The following is a 20,828-nucleotide window of genomic DNA, read 5'->3' as shown; positions in this document are numbered from 1 at the left end:
ATTATTTGTTTATTACTATAAATCCATATTTAAAGATTTTTGTAATTTAAAGTCTTTCTAATTTTAATATTCATAATAATAGCTAATAGTTGAGCTCTTACTGAGTGTCAGGCAGCTTTCTAAGAATGCTACATCTTTACTTTTCAAAGCTCAGTAGGATGGGTTATATTATTATTCCCACTTTCGGGATGAGGAAATTGCTACACAGAGAGATTAGTTCACCTCCAGGGTGAGAAAACTATACACCATATCTTTGTAGCAGTAGCAGTTTGAAAAAGAAGGGAAGAAAGAAAGAGAAAGAAAAGAAAACAAAAAAGAAAAATATACTGCAGTTCCCTTTCCACTCTTTCTGAAGAGGTAATTGCTTTAAGTTGGTGACGACCTAAGAGTTGAGTCCTACATATTCACCTTACAAACAAAGAACCTTGGGCAATAATTTTAATCAGTTAAGAGGGAAATGCTCTAAATCTTTAGCTTGTAAGCTTCTCTCTTTCAAAAAAGACAAAAACAAAACTTGATGTCTCAAATATTTAATCTGCGAATTAAAAAGCAAATATGATTACTGGCAAATGTTGAAATTATGGAACAAAATTCATGATTCATATTATGCCACTAAGCAAGTCACTTTCCCCCATGGCTCGTCTATTTAGAAATCTTTAAAAATGAAAATCAGTTTTAAAACCCCATAATTTCCAATTAAGATCTTACCAATAACAAATGTAGAGGCATTTGGTCTATATGGGGTATTCTTGGGATTAAATAATGGTGAGTGCCCATTAGGCCACCAGACACCCACAAAACCCTGAGTCTTGGCTGTCCCCTAACCAGGTGAGAAAATGTCATCTGGACAAAGAAGGGAGCCATGTCTGCATTCGTATAAAATAAACACACTGCTTAGTAATAGAGATCATTCATTCATTGCAGTAAGTCAAACAGATTTCTAAGTCAATTACTTAAATAACTAATTTCCCCTTCAATTTAATCAAGTTTAAGATGTGGTTAGACATGTGGCTTGGTTCCCAGGAACTGCTACTGCTGGCTGCAGGCAGCAGCCACAGCGTGGTGCTCAGGGGGTGAGTTTCACAGCCAGTTCCCACCATGCACGCATACGCACAGACAGAGGTCGTAACTTCCCTAGCTTTGCAGCAAACTGACTATAAATTGTGATCTACTTCACAAGCAAGTTACAAAGAGTCATTGCAGGGTTTTACGCTTTCTTCCTCAGTGTTTAGAAGGACCCATCCCACAAATTACGTTATACAAATTGTAGATTATGGGGGTTCTTATCTCCAGCCGCTCATATCAGAAAAAAAGTGAAATTGATCATACCCATTGGGAATTTTGAGTCAAATGCAGAAGAAAAAGTTAGTGCTTTCAAAGCAAGAATTTGTCATAAATGTCACACGCCCCAGGGTATTTGGTAACTTTAAAATTATTTAGGTGCGGGGGGGTATTCTCTAAAAAGCATGTGACCTCATGCTGGACACAAGCATAATTGCACCTTGTCTTTCCTCAATATTTAAGCCATCTTCACTTTCTTCGGGAGATAGAACATCTACATCCTTTCCCAGCTGTCTGCTTTCCTCCCTTCCCTCTCATTCCTCCTTGGCCACTGCCTCTGACCTGGTCCCCACACTTTCTCAGCCTACCCAGCCCTACTCATCTCCGCTCCTCCCTAAATACTCTTATCAACAGGAGATAAGCTCACCAAAATTAAAGGTAACTGCATCTTGAGTGTGGTTTATTGCATGTCTTTTAATGAACTTAATTAATTAGATGTATGTCTTTAGATTGGTGCCATCTTACAAGATCTAAAAAGTCATTCGATATTGGTTGCTAACTTTTAACATCATTAGCATGGCCTCTGTCCAAAAATTTGAAAGATATATCTGCATAGCAGCTAGACTTAGATTGAGGAGAAGAACAAACTAAACTTCATACAAGAATAAAAAGTGATTATTAGATTTTTTTTTTTAAGTTGAGGGTCAACAGGAGAACCATCCCATTCAAAGGTGTCAGCTTTGTGCCTGTCACCCTCTGTCACTTCTTAGTGGGCTCATTGCCTCCCAAGTTCCCCAACCAATCAGCAGTTTCAGCAAAGCCTAAGGGCTGGATGATCTTTGGCACTGTCTTGAGCGTTGTTCTTCCACAAAATTGAAGTAAATTAATGAGGATGTGGAAAGGAGGCTTCTTTTGTAGCAGTTAACAAAGCATCCATCTCTGAGACTTGATGGCTGGCTGGCAGCTCTGCTGGTATTTAACTCCCTCTTAGGATACCATGATAAAAGATTTTTAACAAAGTTAATGACTGGCCTTGGAAAGAGATGCAATGACAACCACAGCATGAAATTAATCCATCTCAGAAAAGTTTTACTTCTATGTCCAGAATGATCCTGAAACCTTTTCCTTTAGACAAAAGGACTTCAAATAATGACTCAACCTCACACTCAATCTTCTCCACCTGAAATGAGAGCCTCTGCACATAAGTCAAAAAACGATACAAAACGAAGGCTCTGGTAGAGTCATGCTTTTGAACTAGGAAGCACCAATACCTGAGAAATGCCATTTATGCAATCTTCCAAACCCCCATCACCAAATCTATCCACCAAAATAGTCCATCTACGTGAATTTTATCTTACGTAGAAAAGGAATCTTTGAAAAAAATGTAGTATATTTTAAAGACATATTGCTCTTTGCCCTTTGAGGTTTTTATCTTAGCTGGCAGGAAATAATTAGGAAATTTTTAAAATAATAATAATTCTTTAGAAAATGTCTGAGTCTAAGAATTTGCCTTTTTTTCTCTCTCTGTGGTTCTATTTTAAGGCCAAAATATTTATTCCTTGCCTTTCCCTAACTTGTTCTTCAGCGTTTAAGCTCAGTCAATAAGTGGGCAAGTAACTTGAGAATCGGCCTTCTCAAATGTAGAGAGATGGAACACACCACTGTAGTGTCAAGGACAAAACCAGAACTTCAACAGGTTGATTCTCCTGCAAGAACCAAGCTCCTCTCATACATTCTGTATGTTTCAGTTGTTCCCAGAATGGTATGAGAGAATGGAGATATTCACAGTAACCATGTTTTAAAAGAATACTTTAATAACCACATCAAATAACCAACTCCAGGAAAATGAAGTTTTTTCTCTTTTTTATCTCATATTTGAGAGCAAATGTTCATTTTAATCCCCCCCTTTTTCTGAAAACCTTATAAATCTATTTTTTACTCATAGAAAGAATATAAGTTGACTGAAGTTATGCTTGTAAGTATACATACAAATTGAATCAACTACAAATTTTAGGCCATTATTATAGTTTAATCCACATCTGACACAGTAACAAATTGATGTGAATCCTTTAAGGAGGCTTCCTGTTTCTCTCATTTCAAGAATGTTAGAAATTTTGCTCATTACAAAGAAGGAAAGTAACCTAGCACTAAAAGCAAAGAGAAAACAAAATTTTAATAATGTTTTAATAGGCATAGTATAGTATGCATGAAATCATTACAACAATGTTATCAACCCCTATCAGCCATTGTTTTACTTAACTCATGTTAATTTAGTGCAATTTTGTTCTTTTAAAGTATTTTCTGAGATAATGCAAGTCTGTCATATGCAATCCAAAATCTTCCATGGAAGTAAAAGTTACCACGACTTTATAGATGACGGAAGACTGAAATGTACATATAAATTATGAGTTTGATATATAAATCAGAATCCAATATTTTCTCTAGTCTTTGAGCATCTTTTAAATATTGGTTTTTCATAATACAAATTATTATAATCCTCAGCTTTGCTGTAAGCTGAGCTTCCAATTCCATCTAAGAATATTCTGTAAAAGAGTCTTGCAGCAATGTGGACTCAAGCTGCAGTGGAAGCGCTTTGTGAACAGAGAGAAAGACTCTTTCTTGGGTTTCTTCCAAGAAACTCAGTTATTATGGTCCCAAAAGGAAGTCTCCTCACCCTAAAGCCATCCCACTGGAAGGTAATCCCCTTGAGCAGTTTCCAACATGAAATTAAGCCCTGATTCTTCCTAATATGTTCAAATGATCTTTCCAGTTGTTTATCCACATCATTCCAACAGCTACTTTTTTTTCTCTATGAGTCTTGATGTTTATAGAACCCTTGTATTAGTCAAGGTTGGGGCAGCTGCAGTGCCAGAAGACTCAAAATAATTAGAGCTTAAACAAGGTAGAAATATATATTTCTTATGCATAAATGTAGGGTATCCAGGGTTGGTATGTGGCTATACAGTCATCAGGGATCCCAGGAGATTCCATTTTATTTTGGCATATCACCATGCTCAATGAAAAGCTTCCACTGCATGGTCCAAAGTGGCTGCAGCAGCTCCAGCAGTCCCTTTCTCATTCCAGCCAGCAGGAAGGAAAAAAGGGGAGGGAAGCTTATATCTTCTTCCTTGAAGGGCATTTTCCAGAAACCGCACATATCCCATCTGTCAGAACTTACCACATAAGCACATCTAGATACAAGGAAGTTTGGATAATAGACCTTATTAAGAATGGCCGTATGCCTACCTAACATTTGGGATTCTGTTACTGGGATGACAAAGAAGAGAATGGATATTGGAGAACATGAAGCATTCTCTGCCACAAGCCTTAAAGAAAAATCCCTGATGCATTTCATCCCCAGAGACTGAAGATATGAGGTCAATCATTACTAATTATTATGAACTTTTTCCTAAATGAGAGTTGAGAAAAGCACATGCTTTTATTTAAAGGTCCGTTAGTCCTGCTAAAGTTCCCATAAGCCAAATCAAATACCAGACAGTACATTACTAGGTCTTGTCCATGAATGGACAGAAAATAAAACGTACACACAAGAAAGGTTCGTTTACTCACTGTCATATTAAAAATCTTACTTTGAAAGAACACCAAAATAGTCACAAGGTGCTTGGAGTTAGAACAATATTCTCTATTTAATTAAACAGTATTTCACAATTTCCCCCAGAAAAGCCTTTTTTTTTTTGGCCATGCTGCAAGGCTTGTGGGATCTTAGTTCCCCAACCAGGGTCTGAACTTGGGCCCTCGGCAGTGAAAGCGCAGAGTCCTAACCACTGGACCGCCGGGGAATTCCCCATATTTTCTTTGTATGTGTTTTATTAGAAAATTTACCTGTGACAAATGATTGACACTGTCTATGAAATTTGATGGATATGAAGCAAAATTTCCCTGGCTCTTACCTTGCATCTATTCAAATAAACACAAAGAAAACAGGTCAGATCTGAGAGTATCTTGAAACCAATTGTTAAGTATTCTATTAAAGACATAAATTTTCTTGTAAGTGTTCTTAGCCATCTACACTGCATTCAAACATCTTCCCTATACCACCTTCCCTCTATAAATCTCTCTCTGCTCTGCCTGTGAGTTCCCTAGTAAGGCAGCGGCTGATGCCTGTGCTGTGAAAACTCTGGGCCGCCAGAAGAGCTGTCTGCAGACTGTTAGCCCTTCCTGCTCTGCTCTCATTCGGGAGTTTGGCATGCTGTGTGTGCATGGAAAAAAAAAACAGGAAAGCTCCTCTGAAGGCTGGGTAATGAAGATGAGAACTAATTAACTTCTTACGGCTTTTCCAGGCTGATTTAAAAAGCGATCTACTTGTCTTGGGTAAGCCTCCGCGTAGCCCAGTGATGTCCTGGAGATCCTGCAGTTCGCCAGTCAGAGGGCTCAGCGGTTCCCACAGGGTAGGATCAGACGCCCCACCTTGAGCCAGGCACCCTGGCCACCCCTCCGCCGTCAGTGGGCTGGCTCTTCCTTAGTTGTCATTGCTGTGCTTTGCCAATGAAGTAGGGCTGGAGGTACCCTTGAAAGGAAATGACCTTTCTGATGATGATGAGCAGCTATGAAGTCAGATCAACACGGAAATCCTATCCTGAGTCTCTGGGCAATGAGCTTCTCCTTTATGTGTGTGCGTAAGCTTTCCAAAAGTGACAAAGACATGCCCCAATTCTCCTCTGTACAAATAAGGGTGTGGTATATGTTGTCTTCCACATCCATCTCGTGTAAATCACTGCTTTCCCATCACTATTTCTAGTGCAAAGAACAAAGCTGCTGCCAATCATATACTGAACTCACACCCTTCCAGGGATGCTTGCTTCTGTGTCGTTCAGTTTATGTGGATTTCTTTTAACCCATGGCCCTTGTTGTAAAATATCTTGTTGCTCTGCTGACATGTGCCGCATTTACTCCATGACCCTTTCAAGCCAACTCTGCTTCTCTGGACTCCAGGGGCTCCCAGTCTCTTGACAGCTCTGATTGAACTTAAAGGTCAGATTACTTTCCCTTTGACTACTTAGTTCTGTGGCATCAACAGCCCTGGAAAATGAATGGATTCTAATTGGTACCATTCATACTGAGGACGGCAGCCGAGGAGTTTGAGAATTTTCATCTCTGCCTGAATCGGTCCTTTCCCATTTCTATTTTGATGGACCCTGGTTTAATCTTACATGCTCCATTACATGATTATGGTTCTGCAAGCTTTTAAGGAGTTGATGACAGATTTCCTTTTCCGTTTTTAAGGAATGTAGATACTTCTCTGTATTTAGGCCATTTTTGTGCTTTTTGCCTTGCCTAATAAGACCTGATTTTGTTTCTGAGGCAGAGATTTGTGTTGCCATAGAGAATGAGGAATGTTGATTGGGAGAGATTCTCACAGAAGGGCTTTCCAGAGCCAAAAAAGAAAACTTTTCCAAAATTAATATGGCCCATCCATAAATTCCCATGGGTCAATGAGATGGTATGCTTTGGGTCACCATAAGTTTTTTTCTTTGTCAGATTTTTACATTATGTACTTATATGTTCTATTATATGTGTTTGTGTGGAACACAAATATTCTATACTCTAGATTTAGGCAAAGTTGTGTTTTCACAATTTAAAAAATAATTTAAATATTTAAAATAATTGTATAAGGTAAGAAAGAAAAATACGCCTAGAAACATAAACATGGTACTGTTTGTTATTAAGAGAATTTCATCTAATTCTGGTTGGCAAGTACCACACCTAACATTTTCTGGGAAAAAAAAATAAGAACTCTAGAACTGCTAATAGCTCTTTCAAAGATTTTCCCACATTAGTATTTAAAGTAATGGTCAATCCTTACCTAAGAATTACCTAATAGTAGATATAGCTAATCCTCCAGATGCCTCTGCAGAAGCACAGGTAAGAAGGTAGGTTTAGGATAGACTGTGCCTTACTATCTCAGCTAGAAAAGTATATATTTTACTGATACCTAAGGTTCTAGGATATTTCAAACCAACTTTCTTATGAGCAGTGGCTTGTGATTGGTTCTGGCTTTGAAAATTAGCATGTGTTTAAAACCTGTCTCATTTGTATCTGCTTTTGACAACACTAAAAAATAGCTACACTAGAAGAGATAAAAAAGATTGTTGCAATGCCAAGGAAAAAGCTAAATATTTAGGATTCTATAAAAACAGCATGTTTCATTGGGTTTTCTAATTTTTATTGTGCTCTTAAGACTCATTAAGGAAATATAAATATGACATAATTCTTGCTTAAAATTTCCAGCACAGTGACTGCAATCTGTTAACTTCAAAATCATCTTTTTAAACTCACAGCTCATATGAGCTTCTTGAATGTCACTCATGTATCTTCTATATTTATCACAAAACCGCTAAGAAGTTATGAGTAATAGAAATGCCTGAGCAGATAGTGAAAATACAAATGAACACAGACCAAAAATACTGGTGGCTAAAGACTGATCCTTTCTCAAGAATTTAAAACGTGGGATAGGAAGAACATTGTCAGAAAAACAGATGAGTATCTATTCCACATCGCTCTGTGGTCTTTAAAATATCCTTTCAAAATGAATCCAGGCTGAAGCAACTTGGTGAGAGCTGTCCAAAGGCAAAACAACTTTTAACATGTTGCTGCCGTTACTCACCATTAGGTGGCAAAAGAGTGCAGATACCTCACAGGTCTTTGCCCCAGGGTTTGTGCCCAGTTGTAAGGAGGGGGAAAGGCAAAAGACAATCTTCTAGGACAATTTGTTTGGGTATCCATACAGAACATAAACACTTGCCTAAAGGAAAAAAATTAAGGTGTTGATTTTAAAAAGCCTGCGCTATCTATTCCATCTTAGTAAGCTTTTATACAATAAAGAGAGTCAGAATTGTAGTTCTGTTCCTTCTTCTTGCTTATTTGTGATATTAAGAAATTATCTTTGGGTTTTGGTTTACTGATCTGAAAAATGAAGTTTAATTATTGTTTTAAAATTAATTGTTTTTACATGACTGAGACACTTGGGAATTAACCAATGCCAGTTGTCATAGCTCTCTGACAACTGAATGAGTATCAGAGGAAATATATCTGTGGAAACGTGGATTCCTTTATGGATTCCCTGAGGGGGACAAGATCTAAACCATCAACTTGTCCACCTCCTTGATTTTAGAGATAAGGAAGCTGAGGTGCATATCCAAGGTCATATAGTTAGTCATCGCCAACACTGGAAAGACACAAACATGCCCTCATAAGTATCTATGCTGCTTATTCCTCTATTGACCAAAGACTATTTTTTAATATAAATTTATTTATTTATTTATTTTTGGCTGCGTTGGGTCTTCGTTGCTGCGCATGGGCTTTCTCTAGTTGCGGCAAGTGGGGGCTACTCTTCCTTGCGGTGTGCAGGCTTCTCATTGCAGGGGCTTCTCTTGTTGCGGAGCACAGGCTCTAGGCGCGCGGGCTTCAGTAGTTGTGGCGCGTGGGCTCAGTAGTTGTGGCTCGCATGCTCTAGAGCGCAGGCTCAGTAGTTGTGGCACACGGGCTTAGTTGCTCCGTAGCATGTGGGATCTTCCCGGACCAGGGATCAAACCCGTGTCCCCTACATTGGCAGGTGGATTCTTAACCACTGAGCCATTAGGGAAGTCCCAAAAGACTTTTAAAATAAATTATTTCAGTTGCTGTAACTGGTCATCTTTCCTTAAAACTGCCTCCTAGCTATCCATATTCACATGGAGATGATTCCTATCAAAAGTAACCTCAGAAAAGTTCTAAAAGTCACCATTATAATAGATACACAACTTCTCTACTAATAAAAGCTGTGATAAATCCTAGCCTCAGTATGTGAACAGTATAGAAAACGAGTGATTCAGAAAAAACAAAACAGTGGGGGGTGGATCCTTTTAAAGGATATGAAGGAAGTATTGAGAAAGATGAGTAAAAACAAGGATGTTACTGGCTGACACACCCAGGAACACAAGTTCTTAAGACTTAGAGGCCTGTAGAATTAAGGAAGCCACATACTTTTGGCAATAGCCCAATTTTCATAATTGCCACAGAGATGGTTCATTGAAATGATTTATGAGATGAGTTGAATTAAAGGAATTAAACCAGGGGAATTGTAATCACAGTAACGGAAAGGTGCTATACGGCTTTTATAAGTAGATTGTTTTACGTTAATGAACAGTTTAATCCTGAAAGTTGCATTCACATTTTAACGTAAGGGAGCAATGAAATTAGACCAGCCAGTTTAACCAAGCACTGGATGCCGTGATATCAAAGTGAAACTTCTACTCAACTCAAAAATATTAGAATGGCTTAAATATGTGGAAATAGGCATACCATTTTTAGAGCACAATGAAATATATTTTACAAAAGATTTTCTCTGAAGACAAGAACAAGTAATATTTCCTTATTTATAACTTTGTTGTGCACTGTAAACTGCGCTGATTGTTTTTGTGAGAGAACCGTTGCTATCTTGGTATGTGATTCAAAACATGGCATTTTCGATTTATTTAATTGCATTTTTAAATATAGTGTGTTTGAGTAACTAACACCAGCATTTTTAATATCGTGCGGCTTCAATGCATAATCTTTGGCCTGAAATTTTACTCCTGGAAATGTGTCCTAAGAGATAGTTCAAAACAAGAAAATAGTTCTTTGTATGAAAATTGTATGGTATTGTTATTTATGATAGTGAAAAAGGCGAGATCAATCTGAACTTCAAAAACAAAAGAGAGAGAGAAATGGTTAAGACAACCAAAAAAGATATAGACAGATATGTGAGGGAATAATATTCTGCAGTGATTTAAAATGAAAAGGAAGACAGAAAAGGAGACTGGAAATAATTACAAAGTATTAATAGCAATTGATATATACAAATCTTATTTCTGCATAAAACATATATATATAAGATATATATGACATACATCATATATATATGACTGGATGAGAACTTGTAGAAAGGTAATAGGATATAGGCTTATGAATGACTTATTTTACCTCTTCATACATTTAAACTGATTTCAATAATATGTTGAATTAAATGACCTTAAAAATGGCTGGAAAATGGTTTAGTCTTAATCATTCTTAAAATAGTATATGTTATAATTCTAATAATAGATACATTGTTAGTTATTTTATGTTGATTTATAGGGTAAGTATTATACTCTTAAGTCATACATGTGTCTGATAATTTTTATCCACTCTTTAATCTTATGCTTATATATTCCATGCACAGACTGTTGAGTGAAATTTCTAAGAATACTGTTCGTAAACATTTCCAATTACTATTAACTGAAAGCTTAAAGTTTTAGTAGTAAGCACCTAGTCTACTATGCTAGATAGACAGCTTGGATGGGAAGGGAGTGGATAAAGAACGCAGGAAGGGAGCAGATTGTAGACTCGAAGACTCAGAGGAGCCCCAGAGTCCCCCTCCATTCTTGGACCAATGTGGTTTCTATGGACAGTCTGCAGGGGGAATTCCCAGCCTCTCAGTAATCCATTCCTAACTCCGGGATCCAGGAATTAGCCCTGAGGTCTAAAGACATGAATCTAAAAATGAATGCAGTCATCAATAAAGAATCACTTACAATTGCCATGCAATTTGCCATGCAAACTCTGGTTTATCTCATTTTACCATGCAGCCATCATTTAGAAGAGAATGCTTTTGAAGTGTGTTATGAATGAAATGAAATTCTTTTTTTCCCCCTTAAAAGGTAACGTTTAGGTAGTCGGTATAAACTACATTGTGTTTACATATTCAAGAAATGTGTGAACTTTCATTCATTGCAATTTTTATGTGGATATATGGGATGCAAAGGCTTGTCATTTCCAATATTATAAGTATCTATTACAGATACTGGTCTTGATGCTTAGTTTAAAAAGAAAGGAAACTCTTTTGAGAGTTCAGTGCACTGGGAATTTCTACCAATATTTCTCTTCTAAGGTAAAATGTTACATGTTACCTGGATATTGTTTGTTACATGCTATTTCATACTCTCTGTTTTCTCTTTTTAAAAATGCATGTGTTTCCTCCACATTGAGAACAGAGAGTGTAACTTCAAATGTAGCATGACATGTCTGCCTCTTGACATGTTTATCTGTACTGTATGTGAAAATGTTGTCTGTGAAGGAAAAGTATATTAGAATGAATGTGGATACTTTGCTGTTAGACTAAATGTGGTTTATTCTTTGCTTGTTTGAGAAAACGCTGAAGAATAAGGTTGTATGAAGGTGTCCAGACTTCCCAGTCTAGTGATTTGGTGTCTATGTTCTTGCCATGTTCCTGGCCTTTGAAAAATCAATGGGACTAAACCCTGACTCTTCCTTAAAGCTTGAGCAGACAAGATTGCAGATATGTTCAAAACATTTGAACCTTGGTTATTTCGATTTAATTTAAAGCACTTTCAAAATATTTTAATTATTAATCCAGCAGAAACCCTTTATTTGGTTTTTTTCCCTTCCTCTTGGTTTTTTACAACAGGAAATATTAAATGTCAAGAAAAGTGCCATGCCATTATCCAAATTATCTTTTAATTAGTACCAGTTTAAGCACTGATTACATTGAAAATCATTTCATTTCAGCCACAGCGTCCTGTGTTTACTCATGAAAACATTCAAGGTGGGGGGGAACCGTAAGTATTCTTCTTATCTTCTAAATTCGAGACTAACCTTGACCCACAAGATGGACCACTGATGTACCATAAGCGAGGACGGTACAACTTTGCAAGTGAAAGAGATCAGAGTAACTAACATGAGATGACATCTCCCAGATTAAGAGAAATTGCAATAGTCTCCATCTTTCACAACAGAGAACAGAAGCTAATTTAAGAAAAAAAAATCCGTGATTTTGCGGAGAAGACTTTGATTTATGCACTAAGAAAAAAACTTTCCAATGCTGCAGTGATTCCTAAGATTCATGAATCTGTCCCCCACTCTGTTCTACTCACCACGTAGATTCTAGTAACTACAGCCTTAAAGATACACTGAAAATGTTCTAACATTGTTTTTACACATATTTGAAGAGCAGGAGAATGTCAAAGTAGACCTACAGTGATAAGTTAGTAGCATAATTCCAAAATTCCATTCTTTTGGAAATGGCAGTATTAAAACATGCACTGTCATTCAGTTACACGATGTTCACTACCCAGAGGACCAGGAAAATGCCTTTTCACACTTTATTTCAAATCCCCTCTCCTTTCTAAGTCAAATCAATCTGAAGGTGTCACACATTGTCTTTTAGGGTCTCTTTCTGCCCCATTTTGCCCATGAGAGATATTCAGAGGTTATCCACTTCTTGTTGGCTGTTGCCTACTCTGAGTGCAGAGCTAGACCCTGGGAAGGAACATTTACAGGACTAAACCATGTCAGGCTGACTTGAGCACACACAGTGTGCCTCCTGCCCACTGTCCAAGCTCTGCTCCCCTGGAGCAGAGCAAACCAGGGGGGCCTGGTGTGTGGCCTGGTGACCTCACTCCTCACAGACCTGGTGCTCAGCTAAAAGCATGCTCCTCGGAAACCATCTCTAACCTGAAACTGGCTCTCACGGAGTACAGCCAGAAAGGTTTTATTTGTTAAGGAAAAGACTATGAAAAAATAGCTTGGAGGTACAAATAATTTAAAATTGCATTTACTTGGAAAAATGTTAAATATTACTTGTAACTCGAAAGGTTTGTTTTGTTTCCTTATTTACACAAATGATGAAGGGATCACATCACAAAAAATAAATCCCAAGGCTGCTTAGGTTTACTGCATTATCAACACATTATATCAGCAGCTTTTAATGAATTTATGAATTAAGATGTAGGTGATGTCACACTGTTTCATGTCATGAAGTTAATGCTTCCTCGTGTTTATGAGCTCACAGGTGGAAAAAGGCATTTTCAGTGTCCTGCTTTGGACATAAAACATTCTTTATTAAATTTCTATTTGATCACAATGCCAATTAGATGGGTATCACTTAATCTCTTTCATTTAAGAAATAGGTTTTGAGTGAAAATAGGAACATAATGCTATAATGTCACTGCAATTCAGAAGTATGGTAAAATATGTTATAGAAGAAGTTGCAAGTTATAGAGAGAGCTTCAAGTTCGGTTGAGCATTTTCTATTTAAAAGACAGATTTCTTTTTGAGGCATCCTAACCCCACCACCATCATTCATCTCACCAACACATCTTTCAAAACAGCATTTTTTATTGTAATTCGACTGCATTTCCTGTCGTGCAATACTGATTTTGAAAGCCAGCAGAGGCAGGAGGATTTCTGGAAGGTTTGTTTATGTTTCCATGAAACTTCCAATTTTTTTTTTTTTTTGGTGGTCTAATTAAACCAGAATGGTAAGTAAACTCTGATAAGCACAGTGGCTTTCATCATATCAAAGTGAAGGAGTTCGTGCCAATTTTTTTTTTTTTTATCTCTTGGGACCTTGAGATTCTTCAAGCAGCTGGGGTTTGTGGCCTTAAATAGGCCTGTCTCTGTGAGTGGCTGGAGATGTGCCTGGGTGAAGGCTGAAGCCTGAGAAGCTCAGAGAATCAGTGTTTCCCAAAGTGAGAGATGCAATGTATATCCATGGAATTAACAGCCCAGGAATGCCTATCTCCCTCAAATGTGAGATTGTAAAAGGAACTATGGTGAAATTAACTTTCCCCAGGGATAGACAAGAGATACCATTCCTTCACCTGAACATCCTCAAATCAAACAGCAGAATAATTTGCTCCAACCAGGGTTGGCCCATGCAAACATCCAAATTAAGGAATGTCGGTATTCAAGACCTTCCTGTCTGTTTCCACACGGCTCTGGGATTCAGGCTACCTTTCTTTGTCCTTCCCCACAATCAGAGAATCCTTTTTCCATAGAAGACCTCAGAAGCTCAAGTGGTTAAAAAGGTTTACTAGGAGGACAAAATATTAACAGGGGAAGAAATCTCTAATGTTGGAATTTCAGGCTTTGCTCTCAGGCCAGGGAAGATAATGTTTCTAGGAGAGGCTGTTAGGCACCACATCTTATCAGCTCTTTCCCCAATACACCCTCCCCCAATCCAACTTTATCCAGACCCCCCAATGTGAAAAGTTCAAGGACAGGGAGAGAAGCCAATGAAGCCGAGGCCCCAGTTTATCACATGATGTTTGAGTTCAGGTGACATGATAGAATAGTTTTGTTCTACCAAAGTATGATTTTCTGACTGAATGAAGTAATCAAAATAAATCATTCTTGTTCCTGAGCAGTATCCAATATTATCAACCTTTTAAAGTTGGCTTGAAAAAATTCACAGTGCCCTGAAATGTGGTTCTTATTTTCTTACATTGGCAGAATTACATTAACTGTTATGAAGAACGGCAGAAACAAATTCACTAACTTTTAAAAAAAATTCCCCTCACATACTGATAATATTTTAGTGGTAATATGAAGTTTTCATGTTCACTGCATATCAAATGCTTCCTGACCCCGAGCTGCTAGAACTTGTGTCTTTCCAAAATGCCAGTCCATATGAATATGCATGCTATTTTATTACCAAAAATTCAATGTCTGAGTTTGCTACTGATCAATGTCAACAAAATATGTGTTCTCAAAGAATTCAGACAGAGAAAGTGGCAGCATTCTATCAGTAATTCTTTTTTATATGATTATTTTGAGAGTTTTTACATTGAACACAATTTCTCTGAGACCCATTTAAAAAGGAACGTATGTCCCTAACCTACTGTTTGAGATCACCACTTACACTGATTCAAACTATGAAACTAAACTGCTTTAAAGAATTCCTCCTGGTAAAAAACAAAAAAAACAAAAACAAAGAACACTTCTCTGTTATAGTAATTCCCATACAGTGATTTAGAAGTTGTATCTGAGACATTTTGTGCATCTCAATTTAAAATCTTTTGAAAATTCCACTTGCAAGCTGCAATTACTTGCTTCTGATTATGGCTAATTAAAACTGTAATTCCTTCTTGTTTTTATATAGCTGAATAATGCATATATCACTTCTTTTATATTCTGTACTATCATTTAATGTCCAAATGATAGCTATCCATGACTGGACAATTGAAATGCAGGTCCAATTTATAAATGTTTTAATCCAACTATGGATATTAGAATCTTCCATAAATTTTCCTCATTATGAGTTTTGAAATGCTATTAGAGTGGTCTAATTCCCATGAAAGCCTAACTACTTCTACTTACTTTACATGCTTCCAAAGACTTATACTACCTAATTAATATGTTAATAAGAATAGAAATGTTAAAAGTAAAATAAATATTATACTCTCTTCTGTAGTTTCACAGAGGCATAAAGATTTTGTTTAACACGTCCATTTGTCCTGTTTAAGGTTTCAGGCTCTGTATAACTATACTCCTAGGAATGAAGATGAGCTGGAGCTCAGAGAAAGTGATGTCATTGACGTGATGGAAAAATGTGATGATGGATGGTTTGTGGGTATGTGTACATTGGCCATTTTGTAATTTGCTTATGTTTGCTCCCTTGCACGGTTGGATGGGATAGTCAAGCTTTCTTTGATTTCATAATGCCTTTGATCTTTCGCACATCCATATGCACTATGTAATCCCAAGGCAATGACTTTTTTTTTTTTTTTTTTGCGGTACGCAGGCCTCTCACTGTTGTGGCCTCTCCCGTTGCGGAGCACAGGCTCCGGACACGCAGCCTCAGCGGCCATGGTTCACGGACCCAGCCGCTCCACGGCATGTGGGATCCTCCCGGATCGGGGCACAAACCCGTGTCCCCTGAATCGGCAGGCGGACTCTCAACCACTGCACCACCAGGGAAGCCCGGCAATTGCATTTTTAATATAGTTTAGTATTTACTGCTTCAGGTATATGTGATTTTCTGCTGGTTTTATTTCCGGTTCAACTGAGAGAAGAAAATTTCTTTAAATAGCACCAACCAGGAAAGACTGAAATCTAAGAACAAAAACAACGAAACTGCTCCCTAGATGCAAAATACCAATACCCTTGTTGAGTGGTAAATGTTAGTCGTCAGCAGTGAGGATCTAATTTGAGAAAACAAGATGAAATGAACAACTCACCCATGACTAGGTCTGCTGTAGGTGCCCTAAAACACCAGTGATTCACCTTCGTTTTAATGTGTGGTCCAAGTAGAAGTTCCATTCTCACCACTTAAAAAACAATCCCATTCTTACCGTCTTAAAAGAAAACTAGAGGTTTTCTGAGAAAAATTTTGTAGACAAGAGTATCATATCCTAAGTCACAGAGGAAAGAGGTAAAGAGGAATCAGAGGCATAGGAGGATGGAGGAGACAAAAGATGAGGGAATAAGGGCTTTCTGTAGACAGCCCAACAGTGGGGGAATATAAGAGCAAAGGCCACATTAGCAGCCACAAGCCTCTGCCTCTGTTTATATTAATCCCCCATTTAGAAGAAGGTAAAATGGCTTACCTACACAGGGATAAAGAAAATCAGTCATCAAACCAGGACAGTAAATGCAAAAGGGAAGTGTAGAGACCCTGTTCGCTCTACGTGAGCTGGAAATCATAAGGAAGAATTTAGTGCACCAGCTCTTCCAAGCAGTTTCAAAGAAATCATGTTATTCTAATCCAAAGGTGATCATAATGATGGCCGCTTATGCATTTGGTTTTACTCCTCATATTAGAAACATGCCCAGTGATAGAACCCCCGCCCACTAGTAGTGGTCTATCTTTCTTTTCTTTAGTGACTTGGTAAACAGTTCAAATTTTCTATATTTTATTAAGGACCCTGGCAGCGCTATTTGTAAATGAATGCTGTGGTGCTCAGCATGATCTTGTATGAGATAATAAAACTGGAGAGTGATGGCAGCCCCAGTAAAGCCTTCACGTTACACTGTGCTGAGGAGCTGTGACAGACGTCCTGCTCCCAGAACCAAGCCTTGCTGTGGTGCTTTTCCAGCCTACCTTATCACGTGGCCAGCCTTATCCTAACTGAGAAGATTGGATTTGAAAATGTCACTTCCCAGCTGCGTTTCCTATTCCACTCCTCACTCCTGTCTAGCAGCCTCAGTGATGGAGCCTCATCAGACTTGAGTATCATTGTACTTAAAAGCCCACCTCTGGGCTTTCCTGGTGGCGCAGTGGTTGAGAGTCCGCCTGCTGATGCAGGGGACACGGGTTCGTGCCCTGGTCCGGGAGGATCCCACATGCCGCGGAGGGGCTGGGCCCGTGAGCCATGGCCACTGAGCCTGCGCGTCCGGAGCCTGTGCTCCGCAACGGGAGAGGCCGCAACAGTGAGAGGCCCGCGTACCGCAGAAAAAAAAAAAAGCCCACCTCCTCAGCAAGACTGTCTCTCCCCTCAGACTGAGAGGCTGAGCTTTTCTGTTCAGCCCGGTGTGATGGAAGCACAGCATTTAAGCTCAAGAGGCAACAGAGGCATCAGGCAAAACAGATAAAACTGCTTACTTTGTCTTCCTATCCCTTCAAGTGAGTTTTCTCTCTTTTCCAAACCCTGAGGGCTTGCTCTCTTAGTGAGTTTTCAAGCCCACAGAGATGAACTGACATTTCATGGCTGTTACCCCTCTTTCATGTATCACTTCTATTTTCAGGAACCTCAAGAAGAACCAAATTCTTTGGTACTTTTCCCGGGAACTATGTCAAGAGGCTGTGAATCACTCTCCCCATTATTTATGCTGCATTTCAGCACCACATCTGCATAACCTTGCCTGAAAGATCTCCACAGGCCTCCTGCTGTTATGCCTTCTGGTTTCCAATAGAAGTCACCCACCATCACCATCTCCATCTGCCACCAAACCACCAGCAATGGAACTGCCGCTGCGGTGGGGAGATTGGAGGATTTGCTTCCGTGTGAAAGTGCATATTCCTGCCGTCTGCTCTAAACTGAGAAGTCAATATGCGGCAGCAGAAAGAAAATCATTATACTTAATAACGGTTGAGTAGTTGAGGCAAAAAAGTAAGTGTCTCAAGGAGGCTCTCTTGTCCACTCTGAAAGATGTTCTCCCCTCAGGCAACCAGAAGCTTGTTTATTACTACTTGCTGGGGTTTGCATTTTCACCTTCTTAGCTTGGCAGTATATTTTCCTTTCACGAGTTTGCCTAGTGTCCTGGTTTACACGATATGACAACTGTACTTCAGCTATTGTTTGCCTGCACTTATATGTTGTAATATGCACAGTGATTCCAGAATCTAAAGCGAGAGTAGGAAAGTTAATTCGAATGAGTGTGATTTTGTTGAATTGAATGTGAGTTTCAAATAGGAGTCTTCTGCAGGATTTTTTTTTTTTGTACTTTTTAGAAGTGCAAACAATAAGTGAATAAGAGCCTTTGGTAATAATCAGGAGAATATAAGAGGTTTAGCTAGATTACAGAAAACGATTGTGTTGTAAAGTTGCATTGCTATTTTATATTAAAATGTAATAATCAGCATCATGAACAATGAGCTCTTAGTGTTTTATTTATCTGATAAAAGTTAAATAAAAGCAGTGTTAGTGAGAGGTGCAAAGAATCATTCTAACATAGGCACTTGAAAGCATCTGTAAGCAATATTCATAGGTAAGATTTCACTGTGTGTACACATACACATTTGAGATTGTATGAGAACAGACAATCCATAAGATATGTTGTACATTTATGGAAATGTAGAAGAATCTCACATATTATTTTATAGAAGTAGAGTACTTCAGAAGTATCACAAGTATTAAGGCTGGTTTTAGTAAGGATTATGATTAGTACAATTATTTTTACTATGATAATTATTTTTCTTCTCTGGAACTCAGAATCCTGGCTACATTTGAGGACAGGAATATGTTGAGCCTGATTTTCCTAGTGTGTGTAAAATATTTCCTCAGAATACATTAGGCACTTTTTAGAAGCAATGTTAAATCATTCAGGTTAAATTTTCTGCCCTGCAGTAGAAACCTGGAAGATGATATTGGGACCTGAAAGATTTAATGTGCTTAACAGTGCCTGAATTACACATACCCCGAGAACTAGCTTTGTATTTCTTATGACTTTGCATAAGAACTATTCATATTTGGATCCTGAGCACCTTATAGACAAAATTTTTATGGCATTTCTTCTGTGAACAGTGGTTGATCTTTTCACAATGCATGTAGACTCTAGAATTTTGTACAGATGTTTGCTCATTTTTTGTATGGACTATTTAGTTGTTGAGAAAACAGGGGAATTTCCTAATTTGGTCTTTATCCTTCCTTTAAACTAAGCTAAAACACTTTCAACAGATTGCCCTTTACATCTCCCACAAATCATCATTATGCCTTGACAGTGCAATTCTGTAAGATAGCACTTCTGCAAAAGTTTATGAACATAAAACATCTTAGCAGCCAAACTGAAATGTATACAACTACCGATTAGAGAGGAATTTCATTAGAAAGAAGGTAAAGAAACATCTTTGATTAGCCTTGATTACTACCTTGATTACTGTCAAGTTCACAGCCAGCTTTATATTTTAAAGGCTTTGGGTTTGAAATTAGGTCAACTGCATGCAGCTTTGCTGATAAATGAATAATTACCTTTGATGCCATTTATGGGAAAAAATTCAGTATCTGTTGCCTGTCATATTTAAGAAAAATTAATGTTTCTATTCTCTGTATCTGATTTTAAAAGGAAAAATATTCATACCTAGCTTTTAGGTAATTGACTTTGAATTCTTACAAGCAAAGGTCATTGTGTTTTTCTTGAATAGACATCTAATAAATTTTGCTTGGAAGCATACTTCAGTTTTTCTTCTTGACATTTATCCTTACATGAATTGTGTATTTTATCCCAGTCTGTTAGATAAACCTCAGAGGAAATGCATTTGCTCTGTGTTCTCTTGACACGCAAATGGAGAAAAGATGCATTTGCATAAGCTCAGAGAAGAAATATTTTTTAAACCCATCACCAAAGCTCATTTGCTAAATACTCCTTGGCTAAACATTGCTCTTCAGCTAAAACAACACATTTTAAAATATTTCTCCCTCAAAGATAGCTATTTTTCTAAGAAGAAGTTGTAAGCACTTTCCAAATTCACCTTTCTTCAGTTGCCCTAAAAAGCTTTATCACCATTGGCATGGCAGACACTGTTAACACTCACAAGATCTCAATGAATCTCAAACTATGTATTGCCATTGGGTGTCATTCCTTTATCTTACATAGATAGTAAGTAACTAGCTCTTCTAGTTGGATCCTTTCTAATAAAGCGTAGTCCTTTCTGCTCTATGTGCTTCAGCCCTCTTCCATATCTATCACTCACGTATTCAGAAACACGTACGTTCCTCTGTTGGCAATTCAGTTATCAACAATGTCTTATCATGTTGCTTCATCCTAATACCCACCCTGATCCCCTCTGTTCCACTGGATAGTTTCCACTATGTATTAGCTTTCCACAAAAACATGTTCCCTTTGTAGAAAGAATATGACCCATATTATTCTTTCGTCCCTGTTTTCATGAGAACATTTATGGGTAATTTAACTAGGTGAATCTGAATCTTATCAAATGAAGGATGCTGTTGGTATACTCAGAGGTTGCTTGTCATTACTCTCTCCAAGAGAATCTGTTGCCAAGTGTTCGGCACGCTAGAAATATAAATCTGGGATTTTAAAACCACATGCATCAAAATCTGGATTCCCTT

At 38.0% G+C, this 20,828-nt stretch overlaps 1 protein-coding gene across 8 annotated transcripts in view; it reads left to right on the top strand.

Moving 5' to 3' along the window:
- SORBS2 (sorbin and SH3 domain containing 2) overlaps positions 1-20,438 on the top strand; it is a 92,027-nt gene extending 71,589 nt beyond the window's left edge. For 7 of the 8 annotated variants that reach the window (XM_089903662.1, XM_022571007.3, XM_089903661.1 and 4 more), the window contains 3 exons: positions 11,827-11,876; positions 15,564-15,670; positions 17,785-20,438. In XM_089903662.1, coding sequence (XP_089759788.1) covers positions 11,827-11,876; positions 15,564-15,670; positions 17,785-17,846 — 219 coding nt within the window. In that variant the 3' untranslated portion in view covers positions 17,847-20,438. Of the gene's footprint in view, positions 1-1,524; positions 1,720-5,582; positions 5,691-11,826; positions 11,877-15,563; positions 15,671-17,784 lie in introns of all 8 variants that reach the window. The other variant, XM_089903657.1, reaches the window with a different exon arrangement.
- The last annotated feature ends 390 nt before the right edge of the window (positions 20,439-20,828 follow it).

Source organism: Delphinapterus leucas, chromosome 21 (assembly GCF_059928025.1).
Source record: "Delphinapterus leucas isolate spDelLeu-1000000601 "Yukka" chromosome 21, BTC_Dleu_Yukka2, whole genome shotgun sequence".
Taxonomy (NCBI): Eukaryota; Metazoa; Chordata; class Mammalia; order Artiodactyla; family Monodontidae; genus Delphinapterus; species Delphinapterus leucas.
This window is presented reverse-complemented; position numbering and strand designations above follow the sequence as displayed.